Source organism: Rattus rattus, chromosome 6, assembly GCF_011064425.1.
Source record: "Rattus rattus isolate New Zealand chromosome 6, Rrattus_CSIRO_v1, whole genome shotgun sequence".
NCBI classification, from domain to species: domain Eukaryota; kingdom Metazoa; phylum Chordata; class Mammalia; order Rodentia; family Muridae; genus Rattus; species Rattus rattus.
Window position 1 is genome coordinate 107,138,923 of NC_046159.1, and position 15,599 is coordinate 107,154,521.

The following is a 15,599-nucleotide window of genomic DNA, read 5'->3' on the forward strand; positions in this document are numbered from 1 at the left end:
TAACCTTTGCTGCTGTGTGTGAGGGAAGCGTGGTAAGCTATTAGATTGTAATTCGGACTGTCAGCTATGGCTCCCCATGCCACCTTACCAAGGCCGCTGGTGCTCTGCAGGCCGCTGGGTAGCTGCTGTGGGGGGCCTTAGACATTTAGGTTCAACTTGGGTGGGGTGCTACTATGCAATGACCTCTGTGAGGGGATAAAACCCAGGGTGCGGACACGTACTCTCTCCTCAGTAGGGACAAAGGCCACTCTGGTATCTTTGAAAACAGAAACGCTAAGAAGGGCATGAAGATGTGGTCACCTTGACCCCATTCAGGCTGTCTGAGGAGTGAGTTTAATTGAGACACAAGTTTTGCTTTTTTAAGAACATGGTCCATCTTCTGGATCCAAGAGACCCTTTTTTTGTTTCTTTATTTAGCCTCTTGGATCCAATTTTTTACCCCATCCTGAAAGTCAGTTCTAGTCACTTAATCTCCACAACATTTCTGAGGTAGAAACTGTGTATCTCCTTAGTACTGCTGAGAAGACTCACCAAAGTTAGCCAGTTTGTCTTCGGCTGGCATGTAATAGCTCTCATTCTTGTAGCGTTTGCTGAGTGGTGGACTGTGTCCTGCATGGGTTAGATCTTTATCAGCCCCATGGAATATATTCTGGTATCACAATTGCCATAATAAAATGATACATCTTAGTTGAATAATTTTCCCATGGGTACAAAGTTCAGATTGGCAAACCTAATTCTAAATTGTTAACTACTGGGAAACCAAAGCTTTTACTTGGTCATCTATCTATCTGTTTGCCACCCTGCTGTCCAGCCACCAATCTGTTTGCCTCATGTGTCAGCGCATGAAGCAAGCGCTAAGCTACGAGTACAAAGTATAAAGCATTGTCCCTGTCCTCATTCTCAGAGTCGCTAGAGTATAGTGAGTCATTCATCTTAAGTTAGAGCTATATATTAAAAATGTAAATAGAACTTATTATTAAAAAATTCTTGCAAATAAAGAAAAGGTAGCAAACACCAAAATTAACCGGACGCAAATTCTATACAACTTAATGAACTCATATCCTTAATTAGAGTTGGTATCCAGAATGGAAGCTGTGAGGATTACATTAAACTTCTCACTTTCAGTAGCAAATAGATTTTATGCACTTATCCACCACCAAGACCAAAGATCCATGACAGCATTAGAACTACTATAACAATTGACTTTGTACTCTTCTCTTAAATTGTCTCCTTCATGAGACATTCATCTCAGTCCTTTCTCATCTCCTAACACTTAGTCTTTCTTATGTTCTATCCTTCGGGTTATACTGTACCCATGTGCCTATTTGTTTACATATGTTCAGAAATTATTGGCTAGCTTCTATACTGCTAACCACTGGGAAATCAAAGCCTTTACTTGGTCATCCATCCACCCATCTGTCTGTCTACCCTTCCATCCATCTACCCATCTGTTTACTACATATGTCTTATCTACTATGAACTGGGCACTGAGCTAAGCGTCTAGCGATGCTTAAACCATGTTCTCTGGCCTCACTCTCAGTGTCCCCAGAATGCACTGGGTCACTCATCTTAATTTATATCACATGAATTCTATGAGGACTTTGGGGGACAGTAGAAGGAAAAATAAGATGTCCTTTTGGTCATAAGATAGAAGACACAGGCTGACACTGGTCTGTCAGCAGCATTCACATGTATTCCCTTTTGATGACCTTCCTTTGTAAGAATAGAACTCATTGGCCAGCCAGCCTAGCTGAATCAAACAACTGAGACCCTTCTCTAAAGATAAGTAAAAAGTGGTTGAGGAAGTTACCTGTTACTGACCTCTGGCTTCTACATGCTGTTTAGTCCTATGTGCACATGAATACATGAAACACACACACACACACACACACACACACACACACACACACACACACACACACACACACACTGCTGGCTGGCAGCTATAACATGCTCATGGGAATTTCTAGAGTAACTGGAGAGAGAGCCCAGACCTGGGCCTGCAGGCACAGCTAGACTCCTGAATACAGCCTAGTCCTGGCCCCTATGATGACTGTGGCTCTAATAATACTGTTAATGGGGCCCTGGGGAAGACCCATCTAGGGTCAGAGCAAATACTCTGACCCTCGTCACCAGGTACTTAGGAATGCACACCATCCTCACCTGCCCACGACTTTCACCAATCAGCCAGGAGCCCAGGCATCTGCACTGTATGGCCATATGCAGGTCTGAGGGAGAATCTTCCAGATCTTTTCCCTGTGCTGCAATTATCCTGAGGCTACAGCTCAGGAAACTGCAGGGGCTTCAGCTCCCCACATCCACTATGTCTCCTGTACTGGGCTGGAATTTTACTAACAAATTCACATACGATATCTTCCTTCACTGGAGAGCTTCCAGGTCACAGGCAGCCTTTTTCATTGCCTCAGTTCTTGCCTTGGCCCTGCCTTGCTGTTTGACAGCCGAGGAAGGTGAACCTCAGGACATTAGGAACAAGTTATACCTCAGAAACAGCCCGTTGGCTATGCAAAGCCTGTCCTTTGACATTGTCTCAGAACTTCACTGTGGAAGCATCCCTCCCCTGGCGCTCTAGCTTTGAGGAATCTAAGAAAGGACACGCCTCAGGACTAATGGACAACCTCAGCAACCCACTTGTTTAAAGGCCTGGATCACCGGAGGACTCATTCAGGGGAAAACCTGACCCCAGGGAAGCCAGGGGTGGAGGGTATTATTTTCCGTTAGGTTACCCATGAGCCCCCAGCTGCATCTTCAATCTCCTTTGAGCTGAAAGACAATACTAAGGCAGGGAATGGGATGCTGAGTTTCACACAGGTGTGGAGACAGAATCTGCCTCCTGACAGGGCCTGGCAGGGAGCCTTGTGATCCAAGATGAGCAGAACCCCCAGCTCAGACAGCCAGGCTGGGCTACCCTAGCTTCCTTCTGGTAAAAACATTCCTCACCTGGGCCTCTTGCTGTGAAGTGCTGCAGAGGGAGAGAATCACAAGGCAGGCCACTCTCTGCCTCTGACAGCATGACTTCATGATGCAGTTGCTTGACTGCGTGACTCTGTTTTTGTAGGTGGCTGGTGATTTGTTTGTGTTTCGCCCAGCTAAGGGGAAAAAAACTGTTTGGTAATCCTGGCCACTCCAACGGTCTCCTAGATGAAAGTGGAGAAAGTCCAGATTTCACCTTGCCTCAGGTTAATTAGGGGTGTGTGGAGGATGGCAGAAGGGGACTACAAACACGGGCTCCCTGTCTTCCTGCCTCGGGTTCCCCTTGTGCTGAGTAGATGACCGTGCAGCTTCATCTACCTGGAAGATGGGTCAAAATAGGCAGAATACAAACTTTGCTGGTTGCAGAGATCTTTGTAGCCCAACTCACGCTCAGAACACTAGGGACGCGGATTCTTTGTGAAGCGGAGTCAGCAATGTTTAAAGACTGTGAGGCTTCTAGGCACCCCAGGCTGCCCTGGAAACACCTGGCAGGTTGCCATAGTTACATCTAACAAGGGCTAGGCATGATATTCTCTTAACCTGGATCTTTCTTTCTCTTGTCTATCCATCTTTTACCGACCACCTGTCTCCTTTCTCATTTTTCTCACAATAGGAAGAAAGATGCAGGTGAGACACGATCTTGAGGTTTTGTCAAAAATGTTGCTATGTTTTTTTTGTTTTGTTTTGTTTTGTTGTTGTTGTTGTTTGGTTTGGTTTGGTTTGTGAGGGAAGGGAAGAGTTTTGTTGGATCTGAGCTGTTGGACCAGGTGACCGCAGCAGAGGCTGGAGGTGACCAAAGGTACAAACAGACATTTGTTCCACAGGTGGAAGAAGAGGAGAGGCTAGAGAACTTTCAGTGTTCAGTAAGTCATCCTCCCACTCTGGTGCCTCTTGCCACTCCCCTTCAGGAAGGGCATGAAAGAGCCCTGGGCCCTGGAGAACTGAGTTGGCCACTTTCACTGGGTTGTGTTGGCAGGAGCCTGCCTGCTCTTCCCCAGTGCCTCTTGCTTTGCCTGGCTTTAAGCCTTTAAAAAAAGCAACACCTTCTATTTTATTTCTCTCCCTTCTCTGAAAGGTCCAAAGACGTTTACAGGCCCAATCTTGACATACTTTATGGTAGCCCATCAAAAGGCAGGGACTGTGCCCTTCATCTTTATAGTCTGAAAAATAAAAAGCACAGGAAGACAGAGTAACTCTTCGGATGCCACACAGCGTCTCCAGGAAAGGAACAGAAATCCAGTAAGTTCCTAGCACCTTGGAGGAGCCTGAGCTAACCCAGGGCTGCTTGAGGGGAGTGTGAGAGCTCTCCACAGCCACTGTAGAGGTCTTTACCCTCCAGGACCCAGTAGAACTCAAACAGGACTCCATAGTTGCATGGGATCCTCTATGTTAGAAGTAACTGGAAGTCTGGCATGAAGAGTCAAGTTTTGGGGGAAAGATGGGGAAATTGGCCCAGGAATCCTTCCTCTTGACCCTTGACTCCTAAAGGTTGTATTTCCTAGAGTTGGAGATGAGTTGGGTCATTGGTATCACTGACTACCAAAGAACTCAGAGGTGTAAATTGGTTTGAGAATGATGTTTGGGAAAGCTTGAGACCAGGCGCCTTCCTTCTTAAGGACTTTTCTATGACCTAGTATTAAGGCTGTTTCCCAGTATGGTATCCAAGCGCTCCTTTTATGTGGGACATCTTGGGGAGCTTGGTCCACAGATCTTGTTGTAGGAAAGTTTACTACAGGCACGACAAATGTACATCTACCTTCCTCACTGTGCTGGAGGAGACAGACATCTGAGAGCAGCAGCATGAGCAGGTACAAACTTGGCTCCTTCGAACCCCACTTCTTTGCTGGTCATCTGTCCGTGGCTCTCTGATCCTGTTGGCCACACTTTAAGAGTCCAGGCTGCATTCTCTCCCTTTGAGCTCTCAGGGGCACATCAGCTCCAAAGTCAGTGGGTAGACACACAGTCGTGGAGGTCATTTCTCTGACACCAGAGCCCAGGTATTTGTGGCCCATGCAAGGGGCTATCCCAGAACTTTTCAATGCAGCAATGAAGGTGGACGGTCACACCCACCATGATGGCACTTAGAAGGGTCCTTGAAGATGCTGTGGTGCAAGGTGAGAGGCACCGCCAAGGATCTGTGCTGCTGCTGTGGGCTTGCAGCTGTCTACTTGGGAGAATATAGACAAACCATCTAGCGTCTCTACAGCTGAGCTTGTAAAACAAAACAAAACATACAGATCAACCAACCAACCAACCAACAAACAAAAACCCAAAGGATTCAGACTAAACGGTCCATTGCTAAGGAGTCGTCTGGCTCTGGACCTTCTTGGCTCCACACCTGTGCCATTTCCCACCCTTCTCTTTCCTAACTTTTCTCCCATTTAATTTTCAGCTCCTTACCATTGATGACAACTTCTGTGGCCTGGATATGAATGCTCCTCTGGGAGTGTCTGAAATGGTACGTGGCATTCCAGTCTTCACAGAAGACAGGGACCGCATGACCTCCGTCATCGCATACGTCTACAAGAATCACTCTCTGGCCTTCGTGGGCACCAAAAGTGGCAAGCTAAAAAAGGTAGGAATGAGATGCGATTGTTTTAGTCAGTGTGAAGACAGTCGGTCCCCACAGTGTTTCACTGTCATGGGCCTGGTGTGCTGGGAAGACAGATTCGAGCTGAGGAGATAGGCTGCTGTTGAGGGGATGGCGGTTGCGCGTCCTTTCTCTGCCTTTATTTGTAGACTGTTGTGCGAACTGGGCTGCATGAGTGGGTGGATTCGCCCTTCCCTAGAGCTGGCATGCACATGAGAATTGTTAGGCCAGCCTTGCTAGGTGGTTCCAAATGGTGTATTCTATTCTACTTGGCCTTGCGCCCTTAGGCAAGGGCCCTATTAAGTCTAGGTGGCTGGAAGAGGTGGACTGGGGGGAGGGCTGTGCCTGTTCCTCTTGTTCCAGCCCTTATGGGCTGGTGCATCCATCTGGCACTCATTCAGGGAACAGATGGAGCAATGTGCAGACCTGCTTGAGAGCTGCTAATGGGGCTAAGAGCCAGCCTGTGAGAGAGGGACACCATTGCTGAAGTAGAAGCAAAGAAGTGGTTTATGGATGGATGGAATCATATGGTCTGGAGAACTTGGCGTGTGACCCTTGTCCTGGCACAATGGGCAACCTTGGCTCACTGGCAGTATCAGGTGTGTTTGCCCATTCAGAAATGTTCTCAGCCATGGATTCTCAGGGGGATTCGAAGTGGCTCTATTGTGTGTACCTCTGATGGGGCTAAGTTCCTATCTGACGGTGGAAGCCAGAGCCCTGCTTTCTGTTGGCTGGTTATTCGATGTTCTTTAGCTTGTCTTATTTAGGCTCCCCTTGGCAATTTCCAAACACTGTGTGATTCGGATGAAGTAAAATGATGAAGACTGAACCTTGGTCCATCCTTTCCCTTTGATTTATGTCTCGGTGTTAACTTTGAATGGTTATGAGTGAGAACATATTCTGTGTCAGTCTAGAAAACTGTGTCTATCCTACCATCATATTATGTAACATCACAGCAACCACTTCCTTCTTGTGGCCTTGATATCCAAGCATAGGCTGCAGTGTGGAGGGCATGTGAGACAGGATCAGGAGTGAGTGGTAGGTATATAGAATAATTACTGAATATTTGGAATAAAAAACAGAGCCTGCTACTAGAGTGCCATGGTACTCAGAAGAAAGCAAACATGGACTGTGGGCTTAATCTCATACTCCATTTCCATGTCCTGTCAGCAGTGCCACAGCTGAAAGATAAGTTACCCATTGCCTGCATATCCCCAAGAAGTGTATGTCCTACATCCCTGCCCTTCTTGCTGCTTGGGATTTCTATCCATGTATTGAACCGAGTTCTGTAGATGCCCAGAGATTGTGTGGCAAGGTGTTGGTCCTCAAACAATTCTAGTGTCTAATTGCTGCCACCTGTCTGCTTCTTCCTTTCTGGCTCCCTCCTGACCATGTCAATCATTCTGTCGCTGTGGGAGATGTGGCTAGCTTTTGGTTTTTTTCAGACTGAGGCTTCAAGTTTTGAATGAACTAGGAAATCAGACCTCCAAACTTGCCGAATCCAGTGGGTCTAGGTAAAATCACAAAGATAAGTCTGTGAGTTTTCTTGTAGTCAGAGACCTTGTGGTGTCTGTGCTGGCTAATGAGGGTTCTGCTTTCACTATTACTCACTTTGCTGGAAAAGTACATTTTAAATCTCAGTGGCATGCTGCTGTTTGGATCATCTGTGAGATGCTCGGCATTACTGGGAGATGGGGAAAGCTGGGGGTGGGGGTGGGACTGGTACATGGCTTGTCTTATCCTTGAATGGAATGGCACAATCCCATCCCTTTTTCTGTTTTTTTCCCCCCTCTTTTGCTCCCTGACTCATATAAAATTTTTCCCCATTACATGCTGTTGCATCATGTTATATCAACTTGACAATAGCCCAAAACAGCAAGGCCAAGTGAAATTAGACTGGAACCTTCTAAATTTTGAGTCCAAATTATCCTTTCTCTCTTAATAAGTTAATTGTCTTGGGTATTTTGGGATAGTGATAAGACACTGTCCAAAACAATCACCATACACAATTCGTACAATGAAGTGTCTATTGACTGGCTACACTGGCTCCCACGGGGACACTAAACACTGTAAGTACACAAGTACTTTGGGTTGCTTTAATGCTTCCCATGAATGAGCCCCATCTTAGTACATTGGAGAATCGCCTTTCCTCATCACTCTAAAACATGGTTATCTATGGAATCTCAGACTAGCGTTCCAGACAGAATGACTCCTGGATGAGGAGCAATTTTGTCATTTTTAGAGCCGTTTAGACTATGTTGCAAGTGTCAGGAATGTGGAGAGTTCTTTGTGTATAATGGAGCAGTTATTCAGGAAAATACACCTTTTTTATTCTGGACTTGACTGCACTGTAAATCTGAAATGGTTTAGGACAGTGCAACAGCCTGTCTCCTGCCACAGAGGTTCAATGTCACATAGCTCGATGAGTGGGGGATGAGCTCAGCAGATGAGTAAATGCACAGAAACCACCCTTCTGGGGGCATGTAGGGGCAAAGCCATGCATAGATAACACGCAACACCTAATGGGATATTTGGAACATTCTCAGCCGCATGCAGGCTGGCATTTACCATCTTCCCCTTGGATGCGTTTGTGTAAGAACGGTCCAGCTTGAGCCACCTGGGATGTTAAATTTAATATCCAAGCAGTGGTGGGGCTGGTGAGGCATACATATCTGAAAGCTGAGAGTAGAGTTGTCGGATGGCGGGAAATAAGCTGGCGGTGGGGGTGGGGGTGGGGGTGGGGGTGGGGGAGCACACCACCTAGGCAGCCAAACTTTCTGCTCCACAGGTTCAGAGTGGCAGCCGTTTAATAGCTTTGCACGAGTGTGGCCCGCGCTTCTGCAGACTCAGCACAGCCAGCCCAGGGGACAGTCTGAGTAGGAAAAGGAAGGCAGGGCTGCCATGTCGTCTGTTGTTTGAAATAATAAAAAGCGAAAGTGGCCCATTTGTTTATTTTCCTAGACAATAGAATTTCCCACCACCAGTAGCTCAAGGTCACCACGCCCCTTTCCCTGCAATAACTCTGATTTGCTTTTCCCAGAGGTTATCAGACCCACTGCCACCTTTCTGGGCAGAGACCCAGCCATAGCCGGCTGGAGGCTGCAGCTGAACTTTGCAGCAAGTTTTGTGAGGCACCAAGCCTGGGGTGTAGGAATAATGACAATCATACAGCAGCCGTAATTACGGAGTTGGCGTCTTCCAGCCCTGTAATAATCTCCGGAGTGTACAAGGGCCTTTCAGAGTTCTTTACAGCACGACGAGGGACTGGAAGTGGGCAAGGTGGGCGGGAAGGGCTTGGGTGGTTGCTGAGAGTAAGAGAAGTTGGCTGTGGGCTTTAGGGACCTGGGAGCTAGACTCCAGCTATCCATAGGCTGCCCTGGAGATTACTGACTTTTCATTTTGTTTGAAAGGTATGAGTTCCAATTATTTGCAGCCTTGCCTTTGATGACCATAATTTCATTCCTTGAGTGCACATCACATAAGGCAAGGGGAAGGGAGGTGAGGAAAGTGCCAATTTGGTTGTCTTTTGTATTTTCTGTGTGTGTGTGTGTGTGTGTGTGTGTGTGTGTGTGTGTATTTGACAGACATTCCCGTGGTGAACATAAAAGGCGTGTTCTGTTAAGAAATCTGGCATATAAATGCTGAAACCATCAGGAGGTGCCCAGGAACTCAGAGGAACCCACAGCCTGTTAAAATTTCATCTGCAGGCAAAATCCACGAAGCAAACACCATCTTGACTTGCTTTAGGTTGTCTGCGTGAATGCTGGGGTATCTAGATTAAAAATCTGCTTGCTTAAATATCTCGTCAGCAATCCTTTCAGACTCTCCCTCTCTTTGCACCAAGCGATCATATTTTATAGCTGCTGATCATCAGTGAATTACTGCCTGACAACAGGAGGAGAGGCTGACGTTTATTGTGAACCACAACATCATAAACTTGCACCGGAGGTGTGATCTTGTCTTTCCCAAGTAACTTTCTGCCGTGTGTTACACTGTTCGGTAGCTAAGAGGTGGGACACCCACAGTGTTAGTTAATCAGAGCCCTGGCTCTTTGGGCTATGTGTCTGTATCCATGTTTCCCCCAGCTCTAATCAAATACTGCAAGAAGCAACTTGAGGGAGGAAAGATTTCATTTGGCTCATGGTTCAGGGAATACAATCCACCCTGGGTTGGAAGGCATGGCGGCGGGGCTGGTTCTGTCCATGGCAGCAGGTGACTGCTTTCTCACATCTCTGTGGAACAGGATACATAGGAGGGAAATACTGAAGCTCGGAGGCTTTCTCTTCTTTCTTTTTATTCAGATGAGGACCCAGTCAGCATTCAGGATTAATATTAGCCTCCTCAGTTAATCCTCTGCGGAGACACAAAGGTGCATGTCACTAACACCCTAGTTATTTCTTAATCCTATCAAGTTGACAATTAAAACGAGCCATGCTGGAGCCTGCAGCAGGATGTGTGTTTGAGGAGAGCATGCCGAAGCACTCCAACCAGCCCAACAGCCCAGAATGGGAGCTGAGTGTGTGTGTCCATGTGGAGTCAATTTGAGTGTAAAACACACAATGCGACCTTCATTACAATGTCCCACAGATTGTTTTCACTATCTTACTTTTCTGTCCTGCATCTGTTTTAAACCAATTAGCTGTGTTCCAGGCGTCTACAGGGGTGAACCAGACCCAGGTAGAGGCGGGTCATGAAGACTCACACCAGGTACCATTCAGAGCACAGCTTCTCGTGATGGAGCAAGCCAAGATGGCGTTTGCTTCATGGATTTTGCCTGTAGATGAGCTTTTAACAGGCAGTGGTTTCCTCTTAGTTCCTGGGCATCTCCTGAGGGTTTCAGAACATGTTTTTTATGTTCACCATAGAACATAATGGTGGGGGGCACAAGAATAAACACTTGAGACACACAAAGACACAGAAAAGATATACACGCGCACACACACACACACACACACACACACACACACACACACACACAGAGCTGTATCATATCTGAGGCTCCAGCTCTGCTTTGCTGCTCCCTCATACATCTGGGAATTCTTTTCAAATTTTGGATTCTGGAAATTTCAGTGTACTTTAATTAAAAATAAATCCAGGCAAGATAAAAATAAATTTTGGCAAGATGTCTCAGAGGGTAATGGTGCTTGCCACACAAGCCTGATGACCTGAGTTCAATCTCTGGGAACCCACATTAAGGAAGAAAGAACTACCTTCACAACATTATCCTCTGATTTCCACATATGCACCATAACACAAGCATGTAGACACACACACACACACACACACACACACACACACACACAAAGCCACACATGCAAACACACATATACACATTATAATCAATAAAATGTAAAATGAACCCATGCTATGTAGAGCTGGGCAGATGGGTGGAAGTGTCTGGAAATCTAGTTCAGGGTTGGGACTCTGTGTGTTGACCAGGAGCAAAGCAGAAATTGTACTCTGCTGATTCAAGTTTGACCATTCAGCTTGGTTGTGCAGTGAACTTTTCCAAGTGAACTGCTACTGTGAATTTGCATAGGAAGGAAAGAGTGTGAAAGGATTAGGCCTGAGCCACTTCCTGCATGGAGATGAACCTTCCTGGAGGCCTGGTAACTGTGTCCATGGTTCTGTTTGTTTGCATGTGTCCTGTCATGTCCTGTGCCCCCCCCCCGCCCCCAGCTGGGGACCAAACCCAGGGCCTTGCGCTTGCTCTACCACTGAGCTAAATCCCCAACCTCTTGTTTGCATGTCTTATTCTGGTCTTTGCTAGTGTTAAACCTTCATGAATTTTAATTTAACCTATGCTTTCTGTATAAGACCTGAGGTTGAAGGTGTTGCAGCCCAGGATCCTCCTCTGGGTCCACCCCTAACCAGGGACAGAGGCCATTATGTCACCAGTCTCTGAGCCCTTATAGCATCCCACCCAGAATAACTTTGCCTTACATGTCCGCTTCTGGACATTTCTCTCCCTTCATCTTGATCTCCTCTGGTGTGTCTTAAGGTTTCTCTTCATGTTGTACCCAGTAAGTAAGGGGATGAGCCAAGCTGGTGAACTCTCTGCCCTTTCTTGCATATTTTATGTGATTGATACTATGAAGTCCCAACCATCCTTTTATCATGAATATTTCTACATTGATCTTCTTTTCTTACCTTCTCTTATTTTTTATGACTTTGCTCATGGGTCCATCTACTTTCTCCAAAGGGATCTCAAGTGGTCATTTAGAAGCAAGCATAGCATGCCTTTACTGTGTTCTCTGCTACAGCCTCCTTCAAGGCAGCTTGACAGCCATGTCTGGATTTTGACACCTTCTCTCCTGGCTTCCTGCAAAACATATATTGGGATCCCCAGCAAACAGTGCCTCAGGGGCACCTGTCACTCTCTTCCCCAGGGGAATCAGCGTTAGGGTTCATGATTGAAAGACATTGTTAGAAATGAGTTTTGTCAATTCAGAATGTATTGGTACACATGCCACTTGTTTGGATTGTATGTGTGTCTATACATTGGTGTGGAAAGATCCTGACCACAAATTAAAATGAAAAGACATTGAAATTGAAGAAAGTACCACTGAACCACCCCAAATCTTAGCATGCATTCAGACAACTGATACACAGATGTCAGGCACACTGGAGGAATTTATCCAGTGAAACATGCAATTGAAGAAAAATATTATGCTTTACAAGAATATGTCATTAGGAGGAAAACTAGCAGCATATCAGGAGTCTGGCCATGTAACCAAGACAACAAAGATGGGAAAGGATGAGAATGTGATATGCTGAGGAAGAAGGGAGCGACAGAAGGGGAGAAGGCCCCCAGCTGCAGTTGTCACCCTTACCTGCTGGGTTTTTACTACTAGACTCTCGATTGAAAAAGAATAGTACCTAGAGGTTCAATACAGTGAACGGTCTCAGAAAGGTTGGGACCAGGGCAGGGCTTCACCTCCAGAAACTGCTGCATTTGCTGGTTCACTTTGATGGAGAAGGCAGTTATCATTTGGACTGAGTTGACAACCCGCCTGCTGTTGCTTTCACTGGGGCTCTGTTTAGCAGCTCCTTGTTCTCTGGACCCATCTTCGAATGTGTCCATTAGACTTGCTTCTTGGCAGTGTCGTGGTGCTTTTCCTGGGAGCTTTGGTTTACTGTAAAAACAACTACAATGACTTTTTAAGCACTTTCTCCCACATTAATCTCAAACTTTCTATCCCAGTCCAGGTGACAGAAGCATATTGTTCACCTATGGCTGTGTGACAAGCTATCCCCAAAGAGGAATAGAGAGCGAGAGAGCGAGACAGCAAGAGAGCGAGAGCGAGGGGGGAAGGGAGGGGAGAGGAGGGGAGGGGAGGAGAGGGGAGGGAGGGAGTCCTCCTGTCTATTGAACCTAGTCCAAATGTATGTTTACCAGAGGCTTGTACCTTCTCTCTTTCCTGCTCTGACTTGGACAGTTGTAACTGATTTTCCAGGTTTTTCACAGACTGTGTTCCTAGAGGGGACAATGTAAGTCAGTGGGAATGAAAGAGGCTTCATCTAAGAAATGCCTTTGCACAATCCATTTTAAATGATCTATTTATCAATCTATGCATCTATCCATCCATCTATCTGTCCTCCCACCACCCACCTATCTATCTATCTATCTATCTATCTATCTATCTATCTATCTATCTATCTATCTATCTATCTATCATTTATTTGTTTGCTTGTTTTTTATTTTTAAGACAAGGTCTCAAAATGACTCAAGCTTACTATGGAACTGAAGTTGGCCTTGAACATCTATCTGATCCTTCTGCTTCTACTTCCAAAGTGCTAGGATTCTAGGCATGTATTAACATGGCTGATTTATGCAATGCTGGGGATGGAACCCAGGGCTTTGTGATGGCCAGGCAAGTATCCTACCAACTAAACTATGTACCCAGACCTACATAGTTATTTATGTAAATATTTTTAAAGTCAAATGTATGTTTTTTTACTGCAGAGCACCTGAAAGAGCAACCCAGTTTCCCATAACTCACTCTCACAGTCCTCTGGGAGAGGCGTGACCTCCACCACTCAGGGTGGACTTCTCACCCCCTCTGTTCCTGACCCAGGCTGTATGATTGGACTGCTGAGTCTATCTGATGCTCTTAGGATAAGCCAGCCAAAGAGCAGGTCTATTAGAATGGTAGGTGTGGTCGTAGTGCTTACCCACTTCCTTGACACTACTCTCTGGCTACCAAACTATGGCAACCCTACTGCCTTTCCTGATCCCAACTTCTTTCTGAGGTCTTTCACTCTTGAGTGTCCTTTCAGAAAATTTCTACCCTCCCAGAGAATGCTCCTGAGGCTTCGTATGCAAAATGCTTGCAAGGGAAAGGAATAGATCTCTGCTTCTCTACCCAGGAGCTCTCCTCCCCACCAAGATTGATGGGAGTTGCTAGGGCACTGCTCTCATGTGAGTGTGTTTTAGACTAGCTAGGCACGGGAATAGGATGGTGTTGAAACCACCTTGGTACCTGCTCTTGGTGCTCTGTGTCAAACTGAAGCCCAATTCTGATGCTTTGTGCTTCCAGGTCTTTCTCATGGGACAATACATTTTCTGATGTTGTGCACTGAGCAGTAGGACACCTGGGGCACTGTGGGCCTCTTGTGAATACTGTGGCTGTGTGTGTGTGTTGTGTGTGTGTGTATGTGTTTTGTGTATATGTTTTTGTGTATATATTAGTGTATGTCCTGTGTGTGTGCTTTTGTTTATATTTTGTGTGCAAGTGTGTGTGTATGTGTGTGCATGCATGTATGTATGTGTGTTGGTGTGTGTGTGTGTATGTGCATGTGTGTATATGTGCATGTGTGTGTATGTGTGTAATTGTTGTCAAAACAGAGAGTGCTTAGATGCCCTTGGTCTATTTTTTTTTTTCTTTTTTCTTTTTTTCGGAGCTGGGTACCGAACCCAGGGCCTCTACCACTGAGCTAAAGCCCCAATCCCTCCTTGGTCTATTTTTAAAGATCTGTAAGACAATAACTTAACTTTAACTTGATCTTTATAAAGTAGTATTTTACTAATTGTTTGAGAATTTTATACTATGTATTTTGAATATCTTCAACCCCTCCTATAACTCCTCCCATCACTTTCCTTCCATCTCTTCCCACCCAACTTTGAGATTTCTTCTTCATTTGGTCTTTCTAGTAAGTTATCAAAATTTTGTCCTGTCATCATCCAATTTTATCTTCCCCACAGAGCATGGAATTTACCCATGATTTCTTATGAGAACAAAAGATTTCCCTACTACAAGTGCTCTTCTTGATGGGAAAATGGGCTTTTAAAAAGTTGCATGTGATCATGATCATATTTAAATGTGTCAGGTTAACATGTATAATTACATCTATTTACATACATGGCCTTTTCAATACTGGAGGTTGAATGTAGGGCCTTGCACATAGCTAGGAGAGCTCTCTACCACTGAGCTATCTCCCCAGTCCAGAATATCTTATTTAGTGTTTATGATCCAATTTGTTCTGGGTCTTTTCCTGGTCATACCTGATTTGAGAAAGGAAAAGATGTTTATAAGCCTCACTTAGATCTTCAGAGTCTTTCCTAGATCCAGTGAGGCTTAATTGAGCAAGATGGGATAAACCCTGTGTGACTTGACCTTGCATATAAATGGCCCTCAGTGCCCAGCTGGGTAGAGCCCCTGTGACTTCTGGGACACTGGACCCCACCTGGGATGGACAGGGCTACCGTGGAAGGGATGTTGGCTTTAGTGACATTGCTTCCCTGCTTCTTCACCTACTGAAGCTTATGGGCTTTTGGGTGGGAGAATTTAGATTCATTGAAGGATGCCAGTGAATACTTTTTAAAAATGAATAATCCACTTCTAGAATTAATAGCCTTGTGATGAATCCATGTTATCAATTTGAATTTTTATTTAGTCACATCTTGATTACCGAGAAATTACAGGAAATAAGCTTCAACGTTTGTAGCTGAGATTTCTTTTCTCAAAAAGAACGTGTTATCCAGCAAAATAAAATAAATTAAAAAGGGCATGCTTAC

General features: G+C 45.5%; 1 protein-coding gene across 1 annotated transcript in view; it reads left to right on the forward strand.

Moving 5' to 3' along the window:
* Nucleotides 1-15,599, forward strand: part of Plxna4 (plexin A4) — a 440,342-nt gene that overhangs the window by 85,064 nt on the left and 339,679 nt on the right. Inside the window, exon 3 of the mRNA XM_032906796.1 lies at nucleotides 5,384-5,566. Within this exon, the coding sequence (XP_032762687.1) occupies nucleotides 5,384-5,566 (183 nt within the window). The remainder of the gene's footprint in view (nucleotides 1-5,383; nucleotides 5,567-15,599) is intronic.